General features: G+C 39.3%; 2 protein-coding genes across 5 annotated transcripts; one reads left to right on the top strand and one right to left on the bottom strand.

Moving 5' to 3' along the window:
• The first annotated feature begins 3,725 nt into the window (after positions 1-3,725).
• mier3b (mesoderm induction early response 1, family member 3 b) lies at positions 3,726-17,663 on the top strand. 4 transcript variants are annotated; one of them, XM_013271879.3, is made up of 14 exons: positions 4,315-4,430; positions 5,242-5,266; positions 5,470-5,615; positions 5,770-5,892; positions 6,048-6,171; positions 8,058-8,131; positions 8,246-8,318; positions 8,463-8,611; positions 8,784-8,865; positions 13,951-14,045; positions 14,143-14,270; positions 14,381-14,535; positions 14,621-15,022; positions 16,842-17,663. In XM_013271879.3, the coding sequence occupies exons 1-14, from the start codon at positions 4,422-4,424 to the stop codon at positions 16,865-16,867; spliced, it is 1,611 nt and encodes a 536-aa protein (XP_013127333.1). In that variant the 5' UTR covers positions 4,315-4,421; the 3' UTR covers positions 16,868-17,663. The 4 variants fall into 4 exon arrangements, with proteins under 4 accessions (XP_005452155.1, XP_003446114.1, XP_013127333.1 ...); XM_005452098.4 differs by lacking the exon at positions 4,315-4,430 and adding an exon at positions 3,726-3,780 and having other exon boundaries at positions 14,621-17,204; XM_003446066.5 differs by having other exon boundaries at positions 4,264-4,430; positions 14,621-17,204.
• elac1 (elaC ribonuclease Z 1) lies at positions 16,770-23,120 on the bottom strand. The gene is made up of 5 exons (XM_003446133.4): positions 22,836-23,120; positions 22,284-22,490; positions 20,947-21,005; positions 19,535-19,745; positions 16,770-19,352 (listed from the first exon to the last, which is right to left on the bottom strand). The coding sequence occupies exons 1-5, from the start codon at positions 23,056-23,058 to the stop codon at positions 18,874-18,876; spliced, it is 1,179 nt and encodes a 392-aa protein (XP_003446181.2). The 5' UTR covers positions 23,059-23,120; the 3' UTR covers positions 16,770-18,873.
• Positions 23,121-24,580: the final 1,460 nt, after the last annotated feature.

The following is a 24,580-nucleotide window of genomic DNA, read 5'->3' as shown; positions in this document are numbered from 1 at the left end:
AATCCTTTTTTTGTTCTTGTTCTTTAAAACAAACTGAAATCATACAGACACAAAACCCCTTCCCCAGCTTTTGACACAAAAACATGTATTCACGTCCCCAGTCTAAGACAAATGTAGTCTGTTGACATGGCAAAAGCACACAGATAACTTTGTTATACTGCAGGAAGGCCCCTCACCTCCTGCTCTGAATCTGACCCGACCAGGAAATAAGCTTCTTTATCTCTGACGTGCTGTGTACAAACATTTGAAGGCTTTAATAGCAAAAACTCAAGTTACAACTTTAAGAAACCTTGTTTACTGGCCTGTGAACCCAGGTCAGGAGCTTGAAATGCCTAAATAAATACAGAAATAACGACAACAACTGCCTGTTACCTTATAGATTGAAATCTGGATTCTCCAACATACACCACTCCTTGCAAAAACTGTCAGTTTGTTTTTATATGTGACTGCATGAACAAATAGGATAAGAGCTTTCACGACTCTTATCCCATTTCCCTCTTTTCCAAAACAGGAAAAGAGGGAAGATTGCATGGGGAGCTCAGTTTTGTGAACAAAGTCCTATATATTGTATGATCAGGCTACCCCCTGTTGGCCTGTACAGTACATTTTATATTGTTTTAGTATTTCCTAAAAGTAATTCTCTGGTATGCAGAACTCTTGCCTTAAAGGATTAGTTCACATTTTATGCCATACAGAAATAATTACAACAGCTATTCAGGCAAAATTTGACAGCAGCGTATCAAACAAAATTCACACTCTAGTATTTAGGCGAGCAGACACGCCCAATACAACCTGCCGAAGTGAATTGAAATTTTGAGGTGAAGTTGTTTGAACTTGGGAAAAGTTGTTAAAGCCAGATGGACTGGTCTGAGTATTTCAGCATCTGAACCCCAACAACTCTAGGGTTCACGGAGAAGAGTCTGAAAAATAAAATACCCAGTGAGTGAGTGAAAATGCCTTGTTGATACCAGAAATCTGGAGAGAATGGCTTGTCTACTTCAAGCCGATAGGAAGGCAACAGTCAATCGAATAATCACACCTCAATCACTGACGTAGATGAACTGCAGCAGAAAGCCACAACAGCAGTCAGTCCTGAACAGGAAACTGAGGCTACAGTGCAAACAGACTCACCACATTTGGACAAAAGAAGGCTTAAAAAACATTGTCTGGTCTGATGAGTCTTGATTTCTGATCCAGCCTTGCTGATCATGTCCCTCTCTTTATGACCACAGCCTAATGTTCAGATGACTGCTTTCAGCAAGATAATCTACCATGTCACAAAGATCAAATAATCTTAAAGTTGTTTCTTGAACCTGTCACTGAGTTCATCTTAGTCAGATTGTCTCCACAGTCACTTGATCTCAATCCTATAGAGCACCTTTGGGATGTAGCGGTGCAGAAGATTCATATCACGGTATGCAGCTAATAAATCTGCAGCAACTATTTGGCCAAAAATCTCAAGAGAAATGTTTCCAGCACCTTCTTGAATCTGTAGTATTAAGGCAGCTTTAAAAGAAAAGGTGGGCCCAACACAGTGTTAGCAAAGCGTTGTTAATAAAGTGTCTTGTAAGTGTAACCAGTGTCAGTGCTGGGCATTGTACAGCCTGGAGGCCACATCCAGCCCACTGGTAGTCCCTTACCAGCCCACGTGATGTAAATGGGAAATTGGCATTTAAAAGTAAATATAAGTATTAACTCACTGATCCAAATTGTTGAATTCAGGTTTTTCAGTTAATGCCATGGTCTCTGGTTTATGAAATCAAGCACCTAGCATGCAGACTGAAGCTGTTATAGGTGAAAAGGGTGGGTTGACATCATATTCAACCCCATGGTTTAAAAATGGAAAACATCATGCAGTTTGTCCCATTTTAGCCCCCAAACACTCCATAATGATCCCCCATAAGAAAATGGTTTACTGGTTTTTGTGATTTTGTGGGAAATCATTATACAAATTTATTGCTTTTGTTTTAAAGTTGCCGGCTATTATTTTTTAAATTTACATACAAGTGAATGCAGCTTCATGTTTGAGAGATGTGAGTTTGCCAGCGCCGAAAGATGCCAGCTCACACTAAACAAAGAAAGACCGATGCAGAATGTGGACTTTTTAACAAGACTTGGACTTGTAAGAATGCGTTTACTCAAATCAGAGGCAAAACCGCATGCTTAGTTTGTGGAGAGCCGATTGTGTGTATAACGATTACAATCGCATTCGCCATTATGAAAGTAAGCACACACCGACATACAAGCTCTTGACTGATGCAGAGGGCGGACAGACATCTGAACCTCTGCTAGCAAAGCTGGAAAAAAAGCAACAAGGACTTTTTACCAAGCTTTACACATCCAGGGATGGAACTTTCAAGACCGGTTTTGTGATTTCCCACAAAATTGCAAGTTTATCAAAGAATGTTTGGTGGCGCTTAACTTAAAAAAACAGCAGACAGTTTAGTCTGTTTTCTCCTTGGCTCCAGATGAGAGCTCTGATGCTCACCACACACCTCAGTTACTCATCTTTGTACATGTGGTAACGAAAGAGTCTGAGATTACAGAGAAGCTGGCAGCAATGCACTCAGTGAAACAGACTCCGATAGTAACCTCATGGAGGTTGAAAATGGACAAACTGGTATTGCAGCCAATGGCTGTCCAAATCTGACAGGGAAAATTTTCAGACTTTTGAAGTGGATGCAAGATAAAGAGACATGAAATGACTGCAGGACTGAAACTGGAGGTGTTGTGTGAGTCAGTGCTAAATAATAACCATGTTGTTGATGTGGTAACAAAAATAGTTACCTTTACCACAAGCACTTTTGATTCACTTCTGGCAGATAACTTTCCACACATGGTCAGAGACATGCTCAGAAGATGTTGGTTCTCTTTGGATCTACCTTCATATGAGAACAAACGATACAGATCCTTTCTCAGCGGTGAGCATGTGTCCACCGTCTTTAAAATTCCCGCCCAAGCAAAACAGCAATAGCACTTTGGATAAAGTTAAAAGTCTCTGAAATTTTGCAAAAATATGCACATTTTATTCATAATTGTTTGGGGGAATGTTGATTAAATAACAATACAATGCTGGGAGACTTCAACGCTCATGTGGGCAACAGCAATGAGACCTGGAGGGGTGTGATTGAGAGGAACGGCCTCCTGGATCTGAACCTAAGTGGTGTTTTGTGGTTGGACTTATGTGCAAACCACAGTTTGTCCATAACGAACACCCTTATGTTGAACATAAGGGTGTCCATAAGTGCACGTGGCACCAGGACACCCTAGGCCACAGGTCAATGATCGACTGGGAACGCCTTGGTGTTCCCTCGGACAAGCTGGAGGAGGTGGCCGGGGAGAGGGAGGTCTGGGCTTCACTGCTTAAGCTGCTGCTCCCGTGACCTGGCCCTGGATAAGCGGAAGAAGACAGATGGATGGATAAAATGCTGCTACTATTTATTTCACATTTTCATTGCCTAATTGTAACGTCTAATTTACTCTTACCAGTAGGTATTTATAAAGAAAGAAAAAGAGATATAAAAGAGATAAAACAATTATTGAGCCGAATTAAGTTTAGCTTCTCATGAGAAAATTAAATGCCCACCCTTGTTATATACCAACAGTACAACATATCATCACATAAAAAATTAAAATGATTAAAAACATACTTAAACTGTAATTATTGCTATGTTTATCTCTAAAATAATTAGTATGAGTATTGTATTGTCTTTCAAATAGAAACACAACAAATTGCTCTTTCAACAGTTTGAGGAATGTGCAGACCAAGGAGTTTGATTGGTAAGGGATCAAAATTCAAGTAAAATAATTTTATGATAAATAAACAGTCAACTTAATAAAAACATGTTTTATCTATAGCTAAATTATGCATTGTTTTTATTTAAGTAAAAAAAAGACAGGTGTGTTAGCAGGAATATTACAGTAGCATGCAGGTTGCGTGAAAAATGACGGGCTAAAACAAATTACTGTCCTAATATCCAGTACAGCTGGAAAACCTTAAATTATTTCTATTTGAATTCCGCATTGGACTCTTCTTTCAGAAATAGAGCGAAAAACAAGACGGTGTTGAAAACACAGTAGTTTAGATGCCATAGCTGCGATAAATACGGTAAGAAGAACAGGAAATCAGCTGGGATGTACTGGGAATGTTCTAGTAAACCGTCTTTGTGTAAGGCACCGGCAGGGCCAACGCCATGACACCGATATGTTGTAGGTAGACTGTGAATCGGCAATTTGACTTGTAATTCTGTTTTTCAATTTTTTATACCGTAAATTACCCGTTTATTAGTAATTACCGTTAGTCTGACCAGTAGATGGTTTTAACGGCGTCACGACTCAAGCAGTCACCTGGATCTCTGATTGGCTCAGAGCGCTGATCCGGGTACTGCGCTAGAAGGAGCCCATTAGCTAAAGGTACCAATATGGCGGAGGTAAGAGGGAAAACAGGGGAGAAGCAATCGATCTTAAATCGACATTTTAAAAATTTGTGTGCTGTATTTTTCATTTTTACGCAATCGATTGAAGAAACAATGCTTTTTGCCTTGTGTGTAGCGTGTTTCGTCTCATAATTGTTGTTTTTATTTCTCTTAAATATGCTTAAATGTCTGGACTGATCCTTCACTACGAGGCCTCTGCGCCTTCGCTCTCAGCTGCTTCGGTGTAGAGGCTGTGTAAATTGATACGTAAATTTAACGTTAGCTTGCTGGTTCAAGTAAATTGCAGACCATATAATATTTATGGTGAATGGAAAAATATTTTTTAATGTTCAGGCTGGAGTAGCGGCACCTACGTTTAAAAGGTTGCTCGACTTTATCGATTGCAGTACCGCGCAAACGAAATTAGTGTTTACATTTTTCGGTGGACAGCGTTAACATTTGGATTTGGAAATAGCTTTCCGGCTAGCTAAGCAGTACTGGATCTGCAATCACATATACAACCGATTATAGAAGGGTTTTTTTATTCAGTCCTCTGGGGAAATTTTTGTATTCCAGCGTTTAAAAAACGTATCTTTCCCTCAGTGTACAGCTCGGCTAGCGTTGTATTAGCCACCTATATCAGGTAATGTTAGCGACAATTGCAGTTTTCCTGCCCGGCTATTTTTTTGGGTCATATTACACACAACGTAAAAATGTTTTATTGGTCATCTTGTTTTAATATTTGAGATTAAAGCCCCCGAGTAATTTTTTTAATTCAAATTTTCTGTCTTGCACCAATTTATGGTAATTTTTTCTTCTTTTCCAGGCTTCCCTAGGGAGTTCAAGTCCAGGTAATACAATTTACTATGTAATCTATATTAAGGTGTGCTTTCAAAACTCTGTTTTTACTTTTCACAAATAATAGTAAACGGAAATATCGAGATGAATTTCTGAAAATGTTATGAGTTTGTAATAAAGTAAGGTTTTGCTTATTGCACGATAACAATTTGGTATTTATAATTCTTTTATTTTTCTTTCCATTTTTCTCATTCAGTTGGCTCTTTATCATCAGAGGACCATGACTTTGATCCAACAGCAGAAATGTTAGTTCATGAGTATGATGATGAGAGGACTCTGGAGGAGGAAGAGTCTCTGGAAGGCGGAACAAATTTCAGATCTGAAATTGCAGATCTGGAAAAGGTATTATAATAAATCAGTAAATCCAAATGCCATATGATAGGTGCAGTGTATAAATTTGTCCAACTTGAACATCTTGTTGTACTTCGTACATGAAAATGGTATAACCCTGTGAAATGGAATTGATATATTTTTCCATTCATTTTTCTTTTGACAGGAAGGGAACATGCCTTTAGAGGAACTGTTGGCCATTTATCGCTATGAGGCCTCAGCAGGCTCCAGTATAGACAGCTCCTCTGGAGACCTGACTGATGAGCTCCCCGACATGACTTTGGATAAGGTAAGGAGTTGCTGTTATTTGGTAGTTATACAGTTGCTAAGTAGATTTGTGAGAAGCAATTGGCAATAAATATAGTGTTAATTTGTAAAACAATGCTATATTTGTAAGTTATGGTTTTTGTATGGTGTACAATTTATATTCCTTTTACTCACTAGGAGGAAATAGCTAAAGACCTTCTGTCTGGAGATTATGAGGAGGAGACCCAGTCCTCAGCTGATGATCTGACTCCTTCAGTTACCTCCCACGAGGCAACTGATTTCTTCCCAAGAACACTTAGATGTAAGTGATAGATTACTACTTTTAGATTAAAAGTATTTTATGTTTGCAACTGTCAGAATTAAATCATTTTATTGTGTGCAATACAGTGATTAATGTGCTCATTATTTTTTTTATATTAATACAGTAAATCTAAAACGTCCAGAACTCAAACATGCTCTATTATGAGACTACTGAGAATACTAAGATGTGTAGTATTGCTGCACGATTTTGCATAAAATGAGAATCACGATTTTTTTGCTTAGAATTGAGATCACGATTCTCTCACGATTTTCTTTTCCAGTATAAATATTTATTGCACTTATTAACTGCACATCAACTTCGTAACAGTTGAGACTGAACATAAAAACAATAAATGAACATAAAAACAATAAATGTCTCACATTTTGTGGTTGCCGCAAAATGTTGTACTGCTTGTAATTCCGTCTCCACCGTTGCTCGACACTGCGTGTATAGAGCAGGTAGTGCAACATTTGAAAAATAGTTGCAGGATGGCACTGTGTAGCGTTTGTCTAGGGTGTTGATCATTTTCCTAAATCCCTCGTTTTGCACAGTGTTGATGGGAGCCATATCTTTAGTCAGGTGATAAGTGATAGCCTCCGTAATTTCTTTGTGCCTGCGGGAGTTCGACGGTTATGGGGAAGCGCTGTATAAAGTTCCCGTTATTGATGTGGTTGACCGGGATGGATTTTCTCCTGTCACTTTCTTGGCCTTTACAGCTTCGTCATCTCTCACGTGCTCTCCGTTGTTTTTTCCCTGCCAGCTGGCTTCGGTATTACGTGGTATAAGGCTCCGCCCTCGTCATTTGTTGAGCAGGAAGAATGAGCGCTTGTTTTCATGCAGATTAGGTCCCGGATCAAAATGCGGTACAATCGTCATCTTTTTTTAAAAATTTTTTTTAAATCGTTGTCATTTGGAAATGAAATCGCACATAAGTATGAATTGAGATCGCGATTTTCTAACGATTAATTGTGCAGCCCTAATGTGTAGTCCACTAAATTTCAAATTTAGATTTTGGTTGTGAATGCTAAATGTAGTAGCAGTACACTTCTTTTTATCACAGATATTTGGTGCAGCTGACTAGTTTTAATTATTTTAAAACCTAGTGTGTAATATGTCACACAATAAAACAGAAATTCTACTGTGAATCTTGGTGTCATAAAGGAGGGTCACTTACTGTTGTGCACTGTGAGATATTCACTTCTCCCACTCAGCTGTTAATGACAAAGTTACTGTTAAGGTTACAAATTTTGAGAAGGCTCGTTGTCTAACAAAAAATTTAGATAAAGATGTGTTAAGTATGCAGCTAATGTAGTTATTTGTGTAAGTTAAGCCAATTGCATTAATGTGGACATTAATGCAATTAGCTTATCTGTCTCTGACTGCTGTTCTCAAGTCCATTTAAGACTAAATTAAATTTTTAGCATGTCCGAATAGATCCAGAATCAAGAAAAGTACAAATAGGTTGGATTGAAAAAAAGTAACTCAAACAAAACCATAATTATAACACTGTAAAATAAAGACAAACAGCTGGGATTTGTTATGCAGTTTGCATAACAAAAATAAATCATTAGCTCAGTCATTTTACTGGAAAAATATTTTTGTCATAAATTCGTTTTCACAGCTGTGTTACTTTGCCAACTTACAGTGGGTTTGTGGTTTGAAACTGTTGGTTCTTTACACATAACTTTACCTAAATTCTTTGGAAAGCTTCAAGTATGTTTGAGGTGATCTTACAACCTTTAGCAGAAAAACTTGGAAAAACACTTTTTTGGTAAAACATCAGGCTTCGGCATTAAGCAGCTGCCATTTAAATTCAGGGTGTGCTAAAGTATTTAAGATTTACTCATTTTTAAACATTTTTTTCTTTTTTTAAAAAAATTCCCCAGCCAACGCTATTTCTGACGGTGATAAAGAGTCAGAGTGTGATGAAGACGGCCCAAGCCCAGAGGACTCAAGAAAGGTAAATGATTTGTTTCATTTGGAGACATGTAAAGGATATAGTTTACTCACTGTTTGTTAAGTTAGAGTCAAGTTGCTTGTGAATTCAGACATGCCCTCTTATGCTTTGTAATAGGAAATAATGGTGGGATTGGAATACCAAGCAGAAGTTCCTTCTTGCCTCTGTCACTACAAAGATGAGGAGAAAGGTGAATACTACTTTTTTTTGCTTTCATCACGCATTCCTAATCTATTCTTTAATGTGGCTGCTTGCACTGTTCTTAACCATTCAATTCAGAATAGCTGATGTACACCTGGTGATTAATTTTAACATCATGTATTTGGTTGTGTAGCATATGAAGATGAAGACGAGTTACTGTGGAGTCCAGGTGTATTATCAGAAAACAAGGTTAGAAGTTTCCTGTGCGAAGTATTGTCACGGACGACAGATGAAAAGACGGGGTGTGACAAACCAGGAATGCATGTGCGAGACAATGAGCAGGTCAGTCATGTCTTACTCAGTCCTTTACGTGGTTTGATAAAATGATGAATGTGTTATTAGCAGTGCACCTCAAGAAAGGCATTTTCTCTGACATTCATATCTGTTTGTTTAATTATTTCTGATCAATTTTGGCAAATGCTATAATTTTTACTCTTTCATTCTTTCAATGTAGGCTTTACGTGAGCTTGTAAAATGCAACTACAACACCCGCGAAGCACTAGAAAGATATTGCAACCATGTAAAGTCCTCAAAAGGTAAGCAAATGACTTCTCATAGGAAATGTCATTGTGATTCGTTTGCACCTCAAGACACTCAAGATGCTTCACATGTAGATTTCACTTTCATTCAAAGTCATTATTATACATGGGGCCCCCCATTTTCAGGAATTAGACAAATGAGAATTGATGAACAGTTTCTTGATCATGTGAGGTCGAGCTGATTGCAAGTATTGGACTTGGTAGCTGTTCACTGACATCAAAATATGAGAGATGTTAATGCAAATGTAGGAAGCCATCATTAGGAGAGCTGATTATTAGCTCATCAAAGTACAAAAAAACCCAAAATAAACCTTTAGGACTAGACAAATTAGATGTCTCTGAAGAAGGAAAACATTGCTGCTCAGCAACACCAAAAGACTACATAAGACAACTAAAGCTTGGATTATAATCTGTTGCGGACACGGACAGCTGGAGGCCTGATGCCCGAGTAGTCATTCCTGTTATACTTCTTTAAAGACAACTTGAAGTCCGCTGCTTGAGCGCATGCATGGTTGTATTGTAATGTAATCTCTCAGCACACAAGTCTGTGCGGTCACAAAAAACAGGCAGGCACGCATACTCTCACGTTCACTGTCTGATGACGACATTTACAAACCACTAGTTTCACTGAATAACAAGAAAGCCTGATTAGGCTTGCCAAGGAATCCTCTGCCTAAAAACATTTAGACAGATGAAACCAAGATGAACTTGTACCATAATGATTAGAAGTGAAAAGTATGGGGAAGGAAAGAAACGACTCGTGATGCCACATAAGGCTACCAAATCATCTGTTAAACATGAGGCAGTGTTATGGCATGAGTATGCATGGCTGCCAGTGGAACTGGGCTACCAGTGTTTATTGATGATGAGACTGCAACAAGATTTTCTCAAGGCAAAGAAATGGGATATTCTTCAGTTGCCAAGTCAGTGACCTGATCTTAAACCAACGGGGTATGCCTTAAGGACCCATTGTGGTCATTACATTGTGTATTTTTGCCTTCAGTCTGGCCAAGCCACCCGTTTGAGGTTACAAAAATTGAGAGGTGAACAACGAGTCGAAATAATGTCAATGTGTGACGCAGGACTGAGGGATGTAACTAGAGATGGACTGACCTGATATACAGTATTGGTCCGATCCTGACCTAAATTACTGGATCGGATATCGAGGAGAAATAAAAAATGTAATCCGATCCATTAAACATCACAAAAGCACCTCACAAAACTTGTGACATGCTCGAGACGTTAGCACGTCGGAGCAGTATGCGTCACGTGATAGAGTGGCTGTTGTGTGCGAGACCTGTCGGTGGTCTGGAGTTACTTCACACTGAAAGTATCTGGAGCCTCGTTACGTGCTGCCAAACCGGCATTTCATCTCTGAGTAGGCTATCCCAGAGAAGTAAAGCAAGTGTGTAAGTTCATCTCTGAATGTTGGTAAAGCATTACCATGTTAAGCTTAACAACCGATATATGGAGCTCGGACGTCTGTGTGTTGTCATTGCTAAGTCTGACCGTACAATGGATAGACTCAAGTTTTACAAAATGTAGTGTTGCTGACTAAACAGTTTTATGGTTGGGGGGGAAAAAAAACAAATTAAGGAAAACACTTTTTTTTTTTTCCCCATACATGTGTTAAGTTTTGTACAGAAATTGCACAAAATTAAGTCTCAGGTTAAATGTGATAGAAATGGCTTACACTGACATCCATCTTGATCACAGCTGGACTGGCCATCGTTTTTATGAGCCATTGTACTTGTTTGTTTGTTTGGGGTTTATTTTTTTGTTTGTTTTGTTTTGTTTTTTTTGGTGGTGGTGGATTGGTCAGTTGGTCATGATCGACTCTGAGCTGGACCAATTACAAGACATGCGTATTGAGGTGAAAAGGAACGCGATTTGTCCCGTACTTCAGCTAGAATGGAAAAAAAGACACAAAGGTGGAGTTATTCTGTGTCTTTACGCTGCACAGCTGCCTCTTCTCTCATTCTCCCCCTCCCTCTCCTGTTGCTACTTCAATCATGAAACTGATCAATGATCAGCTGTTTGGCTTTTCTGTTGGAAGTCCCGTCTCTCTTGTTTGTTTATCGCCCACTTTGCGCCAGAAAGAGGAAACCAGCGGATGTCGCGCTAAACAACAACAGCACGTTTAACCCTCTGGGGTCGACGGACGCGCCGGCGCGCCAAAATCACATGACCAATTTAAGACGACACAGCTACAAGATGCAGCGACTCAGTCTCCATTTTAACTTGGGTCGAAAGTGCGGACTTCAAACTATATACCAGTTTTTTAATTGTGTTGATGGGCCACGTAAAACCAAAGTTATGATAAAAAATACATGCGATGTTTTTTTTCTGAACAAAACAGTGATGTTTACAGCGGGAAGAACGGTAAAAACAGCATTTTCTAAAGACAGCGCTAGCAAACACTCTCCGCTTGCGAGTGAAAAAAGAAAAAGAAAAACACCCCTTCCCTATTGGTGTTAAAGTTTACCATGTCAGTCAATGGAAAAAATGATATGGCAACATGTGGCACTTGGTTGTTTAGGGAGAAAGGGCAGTTTTAGGAGTGACACCTGCGACAGAAAGCGGGCGAGCGAAAGAGAGAGAGCGAGTTCTCACATGTGAGACATTAGTGACGTTTAGCGTGTTTGGAGGCTATAGTTAGTGTGTTGTCTAGTTATTGTTTTGTATCGTGTGTCAGTTATACTGCTGAATGTCACATTTGCTCCAAAAAAGCCATCAAAGGCAGATTCCAGTGTAAATGCTGTCTCCACATGGAAAACTGGACTGATACACCACCTGTTGTCAGACCTGCAGGGTTTAGGCCTGTGCTGTTCTCCTTACAGTCTTGTCTTATAGTGGACAGAAACTATTTATTTGGAGTGGCACAAATAATTTGTGTGCCTTCTTATTTGATGCAGAACACCTGATTGTTCTGTAAATAGATTTAAATGGTTATATAAAAAACGCCTGAGGCTGCATTTTTAGGTAAATAGTACCATATAACTTTGTTGTTTGCAAAACGTGTGCATAATTTTTAGAAGTGTACAATTTCTATTTGCATTTCAAGTTATGAAAATGATTCGTTCAACATGTTTGTGGGTTTTACAGTAAAAAAATATAACTTTTTTTCTACTCGGATTTTGAATTTTTTGTCTGATTTTAGATCAATTGTACTAATATAGTATGCCAAAATGAAAAAATAACTCAAATTTCAGATATTTGAGGTTGTGCTGAAAATAATGATACCAAACAAGGCAAGATAAACAGTTTTTAAAGGTGAAATATAGAGGTAAAATCAAAAGTAGTCAAAAACGGCCAATTATACCCTGGACCCCAGAGGGTTAAGCTTGATAAGCTGTTGTCAGAATTTATTTAACATTACTTTCTAGTATCAGCTGATGTTTGCTGGAGCCACAGCCATAAAAGGTCATAATATCGGTTTGGATATCTGGTGAGAGGGAAACATGAAGATGAAACCAGGAAATATCCTTACTGAATTATCAGAGCTGAACAGGTGATGGAGAAACAGGTTTACCTTTTAGGTCACATGAATGAGTTGAAGGGAAGTTATGAACTGTTTCTGAGAGACAAATAACACCAGGATCCTTTTCTATGTAGCTGACCGCTTGTAACTGTGCAGGGGCGGGTCTAGCAAAGTTTTACCAAGGGGGGCAGGTAGGGCATTAACAGGGAAAGGGGGGCACAAAGAAATGCTTTACTTTCTTATTCTCATTTAAAATGTCTAGCTTTTAATAAATAATTATCTGAATCTTACAACCAAAGTGGTCATCTGATGTAAAATGTATAGAAATCATACATATACCAACAAGACCGTGTACATCACTGTCACAACAGTGTTTGTTTTCATTCGCAGGCTTTATGGCTTTTCCTACAAATACCTGGTGGCCCGGTCTCTAGTCAAAATGCCTGGGCCGATTTATTTTGTGTCATGAAGCCGTGTTTGCATTTATTTGCACTGCTTTCCACTCTGGATGTCTATTTATGTTAAGCTTTAAGTATAAAAGGGTCCATTCTACATTAAGTTGTTGAATATAAACATTATTTTGTGCTGATATTGCACACTTTTTTTCAGAACAAGAGTTTTTGAAATCTGCATAAAATTGCATTTTAAATTACTTTTTGAGTATTGCTTTAAATATTATATATTAAATATTACCTTAAAGTTCTGCTAAAAGTTTAAATAAAAAGGGTGTTTTGTTTTTTAAAATTGTAGTATGAACTTGTACAAAAAGCAGCAAGGCGTTTAAAACAAACAAACAAACAAACAAACAAAAAAGTTGTATTGATTATAAAATAGACTATCGGATTCATATCGGTATCGGCAGATATAAGATAAGATAAGATAACCTTTATTAGTCCCACACGTGGGAAATTTGTTTTGTCACAGCAGGAAGTGGACAGTGCAAAAGTTATGAAGCAAAAATTAGAATAAAATAAAATAAGAATAAATACAGTACACAACTGTACAGAATAGAATAAAATAAAATACTATATACAGTAGAATAAAATAGAATAAAATATACAATGAGATAAAAATAGAGTACAAATGCTATATACAATTGAGTAAAAATACAACAATGCCAGAAAAGATTATTGCACATTAGTGTTATTGCACATTTGTGGATGTGTGTGTTTGATCAGTTAAAGTCTTTATTGTGGAGTCTGACAGCAGTGGGGAGGAAAGACCTGCGAAATCTCTCCGTCCCACACCATATCCAAATGGAGCTGAAGGCAGAAGATCCACGAACAAATAGAAATTGAACACGGCTTCAATGAAGGGATCACGACAGGAAACAATACATTTGGTATTGTCCACGGGTGCTAGATCTGAAGCAAACGTCAACATTTGTTAAAAATATTAGTTTGTCCAATTACTTTTGAACCCTTGGAATATGGGAGACTGTATAAAAATGCCTGTTATTCCTAAATGGTTGATACTAAGTTTGGAATAATGGACTATTCAGTTGGGCTGAATTTTATTGGTGGGGCATGTCTTGGTTTAGACATGGCCTGTGGTTACCTTTGCACACCCATTGTTAAAATGGATTCATGGTTTCATTGCAGAAAAATCACCTCCATGGTCTGAAGAGGAATGTAAGAACTTTGAACATGCTCTTCAGATGTATGACAAGAATTTTCACCTCATTCAGAAACACAAAGTGAGTGTTAATTTATGGTTCCTTTCACAAGTGTATGCAATTAAAAATGTATACAAACAAAGTTTTGTAAACTCTGTCCTCCCCCCCATCCTCTCAGGTCACAACAAGAACAGTAGCAGAATGTGTGGCGTTTTATTACATGTGGAAAAAGTCAGAGCGCTTTGACTTCTTTGTGCAGCAGAATCGGTTCGGGAAGAAAAAGTTCAGCAACTATCCTGGAGTAACGTAAGTGAAATGAAACGGAGTGTCTGTCTTTATTGCTTTGCTTCAATAAAATGGAAAAAAGTTCACATAATATGGAAGAAACAAACCCAGTGATATTTCTTTGTTTCTAGTGACCTGATGGACAGGCTGGTGGATGAAGCGGAGGGGTTAGCTGTGGACAGTTCCTCCTCCGTGTGTTCAGGTGCTGGTGGTGGTGGAAGGCTGGAAACGACCACAGAACAGCAGCTTAGCCTGCTCAACTCCATCACTGCCAGCGACCTCACGGGTTAGTTACAGACCTTAGTTGTGCAGTGATGGATTAAAAAAAGAAATTACTCCTTCTTGTTGTTAACTGTTTTGTGTCTTTGCAGCTTTGAGCAACACTGTAGCCACAGTATGCAGTCCTGCAGAGGTTAGCTGCCTGGACTCCTACAGCTTTCCTCCACTGGACAGTCTCCATCGAGGTTCCCTGAACCACGAGGAATCCCTTGGGTTCCCTGCTAATGGTGCAGAACCTGACTGCCTCAATATGCTTGAGGCTGGCTTCTACCACTCAGATCTGGGCCAGCTGGGAGGCGTGTGCGTCAACAAGGACTGTGAGCGACCCTCCAAGAGACTCAAGATGGCGCTGCCTGACTCCTTTATCAATGACGTGTCCGTGGGTAACCTCGGAGTGGACTTTGATGCACGACGGACGACGACGCATCACCACCGAATCACCGGCGCCAAAATGGCAGTATCTGTCACAGACTTTGGGAGCTTGGCTGGGAGCGGTGAGCCCAACGGGTTTCTGGGAGCACATGCACGGCACCACACACAGCACACTGCAGCACTTCAGTCAGAGTGATCTTCCTCATCTTCTTCCCTGTTCTTCCCTTTTAAGATCCCTTTTTTTTTCCTGCTTGTACATAAGACTGACCTCACTGGAAAATTCAATTTGTTTAAATTCTATTATATATATATATATATCTATATATATGTATATGACTATACTTTTTGTTTTCGTTTTTTGTGTAATATGACATCAGTGATGTCTATCATATAGAACTAAAATCTTGATTTCTCTCAAGAGTTTATATAGCCATTTATTTTATTTTTGTTTTGCGGTCTTGAGATGTGTAACGTCCATGTACAGCAGGGCCCAGGGGCTGCAGTAGGAGAGATGTGTCTCTTCCTCCTTCACATCTACACCCACCATCTTCAGAGCTTCAGTACCTTATCCTGCCATTCTTCTAGCTGCCAAAAATTTAGTTTCCCCAGCTCTGGTGTTAGCATTTAGTTGCCTGTATTTGTTGTTTGAAGTGGTACTATTTTTTTTTTTCTTTCTTTTTTTTGTTTACAGGTACTTTTCAGTAACCCATCTTGTGCAAATGGTTTTTATGTGATTTGAATCTACCTGGGTACATAACTGTACGAAGAGCAACACTAGCATGGAGATTAGCTTGGAAACCAGGAAGTGTCGTGGCTTAAGCTGCTAAGGCCATCTTGTTTGGGTTTCTTCTCTTTATGTTCTCCTGTGCTTTGTAGTCTGTCTGCTTATTTACCTTTGTTCAAAGTGGCCAATACTGGAGGGGCTTTTTTCATTTTCTTTTAATAATGCCCATGTAGTCAAACCCAAATGAATGGCCTTGTTTTGTTTTTTTTTCCTTTACATTTTAAAATAGGTGATTGAAAAATACCGGAGCAAGTTAATATACTGGGAGTCACCTTGTTTTACTGTTGAGTATATAAATATATTTTTAAAATCCTGCTACTTGCTAGAATATCAACGAACCATAACAGCAATATTGCAATGCAAAGATTTTTGGTTGGGTTAATAGCCATTTAAACCTCGACACAGTAAAGTATGTATTTATTGCATATACTTTTCTTTCTAAAGTTTTATCTCATCCTTTCAGTTCATGCTTTCACTCACGCTACTCTTAGGCAAGTTAAGCTGTGTGTGTGTCCTAGTTAAGTGGATATGTTCCTAAATCAAGTAGCGCCTTTTTTTTTTTGTTGTTTTTTTTTCTTTCCCCAACCTGCTAGCAGTATTATATCTTTAAAGCTTCTCTGAGTTTGTATTGAACCTCTGCCTAGCCTGTACTGCCTAGTTATGCCTTTTTGAAATCTGGTTGACAATATTTTGGAGCCTAGTAGCAGAAATGGAGCTGTTTTTCGCTTGACTGAAGTCCATAATTGTGAGTTGTAAAACGTTTAGCAGGTCGGTGTCAGTTGATTGGATGCAGTAGTAGTGTTTACTTAATTTATCTATGCATTGTGCTATGACTATTTAGTTTGTTTCAGGGGTACATCATGTTTGTTGTGTCCATTCATGCCTAATAATCAAGTTATAAGTTTAATCAAGCAGTTCAGTTTCAACGGCCAGCATCAGAGAGGATAATCACATCTGTGTTTCATGTAAATAATTAGCAAATAGCCTTTAAAAAGTCTATTAACTGACCTCTTACACTTGTGAATCTGTGTTGATAAAAAGGTTTTACTTTGATTCCTTGTCAGAAAGGCAATAATTTGTAGATATGTACAGATATTTTGGGTTTTGCATTTTACTGGTTGACTTGGTGTTTTCATTTCTTTTCTCTCCTTGGAAAGTCACCCAGACACCAGGACACGGCTGAAACCACGCATGCCAGCTGTGCCCTGTTTCAAGTGTACCACTGAAAACGGCTTTACCTGAAGACGTATTGATATTACTCAATGTTGCAATTTTTGCATTCAAAACATGCAGCCATGTGTAAAAGACACTCATGTTTCTTTCCTTAAAAAAGTTTTTACATGTTGTCGTCGTCTATATTTGTCTCGATGGTAAAGGGATGGCTGCTGCTGTAAGTGTGTGGAGAGCTAGTTTCTCTTTTAATGCAATGTGCATAATGCAGTAGGTCCTCCAAGCTCTTCTAGCTTTAGCAGTGCAGTGATATTTATTTCACCTGTGGTTTGTACAAAGACTCAGAAAAACTGTCAGAATGTAAAGGCCATTAAGTAGTAGAAGTAGGTTTTTCACCACCCTGTGAACTCTCGAAAATGTGATATTTTATTGATATCTCTGGTATGAGACTTGTGTGTGCAAGCAAGCACTAAACAAATTTATTTTATATTTTGTATTGTGTTTTGAAGTTTAAAAAAGAAAAAAAATATAGCAGTTGTGGTTTTGAAGAAGGAAAAAAAGTCCTTTGATGAAAATAAAAACACCTTTGTGAATAAAAACCTACAAAACTTAAAAATGTATATCCAGAAATATAGACAATCAAAAACTTCACTATGAGAAATGTTCAAGAAGCTATCTTTATTGTTTATAAAAATTGTACATAAACATTGAGTTTTCGTTTTTTTTTTTTCTTTTGTTAAACATTATTTTGTATTTTATGTTGTACTTTAATACCTTGTGTACAGATCCAGAAATAAAGCTCTGGAAAAGGTTTGAAGATTATTGCTGCATCTTTATCATTACATTTACTCTTTACATGAGAGCTGCAGTTTAACAAAACTCAAGGCTTAAATTCCTCGTGACATAAAAAAAAAAATAGTTTTAGTCATTAGTTTTTGGGACAAGTATTATTTACAGCGCCCCCAAAACCATTCTTTAAACTGACAAAATCTCAGCTCAAGTTTTGCTTACTGCCTGTTCCATCTGAACTGGCCTTAAATCCTTGCAACCACAAGTTAGTAGGGAAAATGTATTGCCTGATTGGTTAGCAAGCAGTTGCTGATTGTTGCTGGGTGAACTTGGTCACAAAGCAAGTGCTATACCAAAATAAAACCTTGCACTTGCTTTGGTCTCTATCAGAATGCTGCAGGTGCCCACAGTTTGCATGGAAGACAGCAACTTGTCTGCAAACACTTGTCAATTATTAAGTAGTAAATGAAAACATTTGCCTACAAAATAAAAGCTATCCAATCAACACAAAGGTGCAACCTTTACTTTGTAGGCAAAGTACTAAAAAGTACTTTTCCTAGTCACACTAGGGAAAACTGGCTAGAGATTGAATAACGAACAACATTATTGGGACTGCGTGCAATAAATTTGCTGTCTTTTTCTTTTTAAATTGTTCCTTCCTTGATATGAGATCAGGTCTGCAACCACTCACTGCCTGTTTGTAATTCATTCATTAGTTAGCTGTTAAAAATCAGCAAAATAGCCACAGACATTCTCAACAACTACTTATATTCAGCCAGAACCTTACAGGGACATTCCTCCACAGCCAGTGACATAGTTGCTGGAGGACAGTGATTTAACTGCAAAGTGACATTGACACTCAGCAATTTTGCTTTTAGGAACCAGAATATAAGACTTGAATAAAGCAAATTAATCAAGCCTGAGATGAAGTGTTTTTGCCACTGCAAAAACTGCCATTGCCAAGCTGAGGTTCAGAGCCAACATGTATTACAAGTAATAAAATTCCCTAAAATAGAAATCTGTTAATGATAATATAGATTATCAACGTAGATTGCAAACAAGAGGACCTTGAGCTTGATTTTTTTGTCAGTTCATTAATTTGACTTTTAATAATAAAAACAAGTTAGACAAAGAGCAGACAATTTCACCTTACATCATAAAATATACAGACAATTCCTCTGCTTTTAGCCAAAACACTACCAGCTTTATACACACTAAACCAGCTGCTTATTACCTTGATCTTCTGAGAGAGATCTGTAGCGTGAGAAAGTCCTCTGCCAGAATCACTTCTACCCCAGTGCCCTGCAAAGCCTCTTCAGCCTGTCTCTTTAACTCTGAAACATGGTCTTCGTCTCCTTCCTTCACCATAGCGCTGGGTTTGTACCGCTGACTGAAGTGGTTTAGCACCAGCCTCCGTGCGCAGCAAGCCCGTGCTACTGCCGCTGCCATCTCAGGTGTGCTGTGCCCATGGTCCACTGCTTTCTCTCTGTGCTCGTTCCCAAGGGTGGCCTCATGAACCAGAATGTCTGCTCCGCTGCACAACCTCTGCGGCCCTTCCCCAAGCACCGAGCTACAGTCCCCTAAAATGCAGACTTTCCTCCCAGGAATAGCTTCTTCTAGCACCTCACTAGGCTGCACCACACGCCCGCTTTCAAGAGTTACTGACTCCCCAGCTTTGAGGCGCCCATAGAGAGGGCCTGGTTTCAGGCCTGAGGGATACAAAATGACACCAGCTGCAAGGGCTGCTTTTCTGAAATTGTTTCTTGCATTAATAAATGCCAAATAATTGGTGACGACAGTTATTTCCATCTACTTTATATGCAGGGAATTTATATTTTTAATATTACAGAAATAATGAAGAGATATCAAAAGAACAGAAAATACCTCTCACCTAGTTCCTTCAGTAGTTCTGTTTTCAACCTTCCAGGTCGATCTCGCTCCTGAATGCAAAAACCAAAGGAAGGGATGCGGTGAAACAACCTGAAGGCTTTGACCACAAACTTCTGGTCTTCAAAGAGAAGATAAGTGTCACTGGAGACATCCAAGGAGATCGTTCTGCCTGGTTGCTCCTGAGGATGGAGAGGACCGCACTCTGCTGTCATCTGGGGAGACAGAGAGGTGCTAGTACTCGGCAGAAAAAAACAACATACGAGTGGACACAATACAAAATGTAAATGCACAGGTGGAAACTGCCATAACTGGTGAGCTAAGGAGATATGCTCAAACATGTACCAAAGCAAGTCAAAGGAGGCATATCAGCAACACTTTGCACACTGATGCCTTTTAAATAAACAACTATCATGCACAGTAATAAAAAAACAGAAAAAAGCTACAATTTAAAGATGACCCTAAACACATCACACACAGGGAAGTGATCATGTAAAGAGGAAAGCTGTGAAGATGCACTTTCTCTGGAGGAAGAGTATGACTGTCCTGCATGACAGGAAATCGTATATATTTTTATAAAAACATAAATGAAATGATGAACCCACAAAAAGGGAATTTTTAAAATCTTTTTGGCCAACATGGACTTTTTCATACCTCTTCAAAGTCGTTGTTTTAGGGCTAAGATCAACTTTTAAAGTAAAAGTTAGAATTAGGCTTAGATTGAGGGTTTAGCACACAGTTAAACCTAGGGGTAAGAATCTTAAGAAGGTATTACTGTCAGTGAATGTCCTCACAAATATAACCTGCACCTCCTAAACCAAAATTAGTAGCAACAACTGCAATTAAGCATTTGCAATAACTGGCAATGAGTCTTTTACAGCGCTGTGGTGGAATTTTGGCCCAGTCATCTTTGCAGAATTGTTGTAATTTAGCCACACTGGAGGGCTACGTGTTTCTTTTTGGTCAGCAGTGGTTTTCTCTTTGAACTGCCCATGGATGCCATTGTATACAGAGTTTTTTAATAACACCTAAGTGAAGCATGTATTATGTGAAAGGTATTGGTCCCAGCACAGAACCCTGTGGAACTCCATGACTACCTTTGATGGGTCACTGTTTACACTTACAGAAAATGTAACTCTGTCAGATCAACATGATTCAATACCAATAGTGTATTTAAGTCCGTATTAAAATGTTGTGATGAGCAGTACTGAAAGCTGCACTGAGGTCTAGCAGGACAAGGACAAAGACAAGATAGAGGCCATAAGATCACTAGTAACTTTCACTACATCTTTATCATTTTCTAAATAGAAAATATGGATTCCAGATTTCATCATTTAGTAAAAACACGGACTGACAGCAGGGAGGTCTGATATTCTACAACACAGGAACATCAAAACAACAAAATCAACTACTTACCTCTGGGTTAAGTTTTCCCTCTTCTGGACTCTGGTCAGGTGTGGGCTCCAATTCATGCACTAAAAACCAAGAGAAAAGATGTGAACTATTATATCTTTAAGCCAGGGTATAACTCAGGTATAACTTGAATTATTTGATCAGTGTCAAATAATTCAGCATATCTAAGCCATCTACTGGGTTTCTTTTTTTAAATGATGCAGCTGCATTAAAAAAAAAAAACAGCAGCAAATTATAAATAACTCAGGGAACAAGATTCAGACTCAGAGAAACTGTAGTAAACAGGCATAACATTATGACCATGTGCAGGGGAAGTCAATAACACTGACAAACCCATCATGCCACATGGTAATCAGCGGGATATATTAAGGAACAGCTGAACATTTTGTCTTCAAAGTTGATGTGTTAATCGCAGGAGAAATGGGCAAGTGTAAGGATTTGAGTGAGTTTGGGAGCCAAACTGTGATGGCTAGATGACTAGGTCAGACCATCTCCAAAACTGTAGCTCCAGTGGAGTGTTCCTGGTCTGCATTTGTCAGTTTCTATTAAAAGTGCTCCAAGTAAGGAACAGTGGTTAACCAGCATATGGGTCATGGCTGGTCTAGGCTCACTGATGCACGTGGGGAGCAAAGGCTGTGTATAGGGCTGCATAGCTGCAGACCAGTCAGGGTGCCCATGCTGACCCCCGTCCACTGCCAAAAGCGCCAACAATAGGAATCTGAGCATCAGAACTGGACCACAGAAGTTGGCCTGGTGTGATGAATCACATTTTCTTTGACATCATGTGGATGGCTGGGGTGTGTGTGAATGAAAAACCTGGGAAACACCTGGCACCAAAATGCACTGCAGAAGGCAGCGTGATGCTTTGGCCAATTGGAAACAATGAGTCCTGCCATCATGTGAATGTTACTTTAACAGGTACCACCTACTTAATCACTGTAGCAGACCATGTACACCCATATAGCTTCTGTATTGAGCTTCCAGTTCATGGAAATGGTATACCCTGATGGCTGTGGCCTCTTTCAGCAGGATAATATGCACTGCCAAAAAGCAAAAATGGTTCAGGAACAATTTGAGGAGTTTGATGTGTTGACTTGGTTTCCAAATTCTCCAGATCTCAATCCAATTGAATCTGATCCATGGATGCCCACTTCGCAAGTTACAGACTTAAAGGATCTGTTACTGACACCTTGACGCCACCACAGCACACCTTCAGTGGTCTAGGGGAGTCTTTGTCTCGATGGGTCAGGGCTGTTTTGGCAGCAGAACGGGGGCAAACGTAATATCAGGCAGGTGGTCATAATGTTGTGCCTGATCCATTTATTAGGCCTTGGTCCTGCCTGCATAAGGGAAGAGCAGCTGTGATCCAGTGATGCCAAGAGTGACTCTGAGAAAGTGTCTGAGACCCCGTGGCCCGTAGATTTCCACACAGTTCAGGTCCTGCTGAGATTCAGAGCTGGTGTTGAGGCTCACAGTGCAGAGGAGACCAGGTAAACCAAACAGGTGATCTCCATGCAAGTGGGAGATGAAAACCTTGGTGATTCGCCCTGTGTAAAAAAAACATCCCATTTTTACACCTTCATATCAAGTCAGGCATTTTGCTGTAAACTGAATGAAACGATATGCACTTAAAACAGGTTCATGTCACGATAGAGATGAGGAATTTTTTTTAAATAAACAACACTGTGCACTGTTTTGTCTGTTTCATATTTATGAGCACTTATAAAAGGAAGTCTTAATTAGCCTACAAACAAATGATTTGGGGTATGGAAAGCCATGAACAGATTTGTTTCAATGACTGGACGTTTATTCAGGGGAAAACTTTGTTTTATTTTTCCAGAAATATTTAAAGTACAGACGGACTGTGTGTGTGAGGATCTGAAGTGGCACACCGGCTCTGAGCTGGCTCTTCATTAGCTGGGTCTGGGTTCCCTCTCCGCAGTCAAACAGCCAGCACTCCCCGTCCGTCCGCAGCACCAGAGCCGAGGCACCGCGGTGAGGGGACGGGTACGCCGAGCCCGTCCCGAGGAAAGTCAAATCCATGGTCATCCTCCCGGAGTTACAGAAAAACTGCAGAAAACTGTTAACTACTATCTGCCACAAAGTAGCAAGCATGCCATGTCAATGAAAATACTGTCGCCCGCTGATGACGTAGGATGCGTGACGTGTCCGGTTAGGTACGATTAGTCGTAATTTTAAGATCACATGTCAAATACGATGTTATATTCTCTCTGTATCCTATTGGAACAACTGCGGGGAGAAATTGAACTGGGTAAAAATATGACCTCTTCCACAAAATTTCTTATTTCTTATTAAGTTAAAAAAGTTTTTTTTATCCAACCAAACACTTCCTTCGGAAATATAAAGCTTATGTAGATATATCCTACTCTTTCTGTAAGCTTTATCCATGGACATGTATTCATTTTTTTATTTTTTATTTTTGAAAATGTACCCGTTCACAGAACTTTCGGAAGACATTGCTTCTCTGATCTATTAATGTCCAACCTGATTTTCTGCTGTTTGTTTTTTTAAGTTTTGGTTGGAATCACAGAACTCAATGTGAAAGACTCATCTGTAGTATTTTTTATCAGTCTGATTTTGTTTCATGCAAAATTGCTATATCTATAAAAGCAAAACAATGAATGGGAAACAGCTTTTTGACCTCTTTGTAAAGGATCTGTCTGGTAAGTGGTGCAGAGGGTGTTCATGATGGATAAGTTAGCTCAGTGTCCTCCTTTCCACCACAGCTTCAGAAGTGTCCATTTTGCAGTGAATCACAGAGCCACCCTTCCTGATCACTGTATTTAGTCTATTGGTGTCACCAGCTCCAACCCACCTCCAGCAGACCACAGCAGAGTGTGCTGGGCCCACCACGACTGAGTGATAAGAGTATCACCATCATTTCTGCAGTTTACTTCTCACCCCCTTTTGGTATACAGCCTCTGTATTGGTTTTCCAGTTCAGCTTGTTGTTAGTATGGATGCCCATGTACCTGTACTTCTTCACCACAAAGGACGTCACAGCCTCGGGTCTGATGCTGTCAGGGCCAGCGGCCTTGCTTTGGTCTCAGGCTGTCTCCTAATCTGGCCAGAAGTCACACTCAAACAGAAGGTGTTTAACCGATGTAGGGGTGTTATCTACAGAATTCACTTGAAGGAAGAAGTGCAAATTAGTGAGGATAGTCAGGGTGTGTGGAGGCCAGAGTGTGTGGTAGAGAAGGCAGTAGAAAGCTGTGAACTAAGGAATCGGTGTAGCTCTTTGCTCTCTTCATAGAGAGAGCTCACTGGCTGGCTGTCACCTTAAACCCAGAGATCTTCTTTCCACAGCCTCCAGCTTCCCCCCTTAGGTCATGCTGCACTCTCCTCAGTTCTCCTCTTTCAGGTTTCTTCTTTTTATTAAGCAGTTAAGATCAGTAGTGATCCAAGTCTTATTGTTCTCAAAGCAGCATGCAGTCCTGGGCTGATAAGTTGGCATGTTTACAATTTGATGCATTCTGTGATGCAGCCATGAAAACTGTTAATGTCCTCTTTAAGTGGTCCACAAAATATATTCCAGTTGTTGACTCAAAGCAGACTCATGCATCGTCCTCCTAACAACTGGACACAGGTAGCTGTTTAGATGAACGTACTTTGGTATC

Source organism: Oreochromis niloticus, linkage group LG12, assembly GCF_001858045.2.
Source record: "Oreochromis niloticus isolate F11D_XX linkage group LG12, O_niloticus_UMD_NMBU, whole genome shotgun sequence".
NCBI classification, from domain to species: domain Eukaryota; kingdom Metazoa; phylum Chordata; class Actinopteri; order Cichliformes; family Cichlidae; genus Oreochromis; species Oreochromis niloticus.
This window is presented reverse-complemented; position numbering and strand designations above follow the sequence as displayed.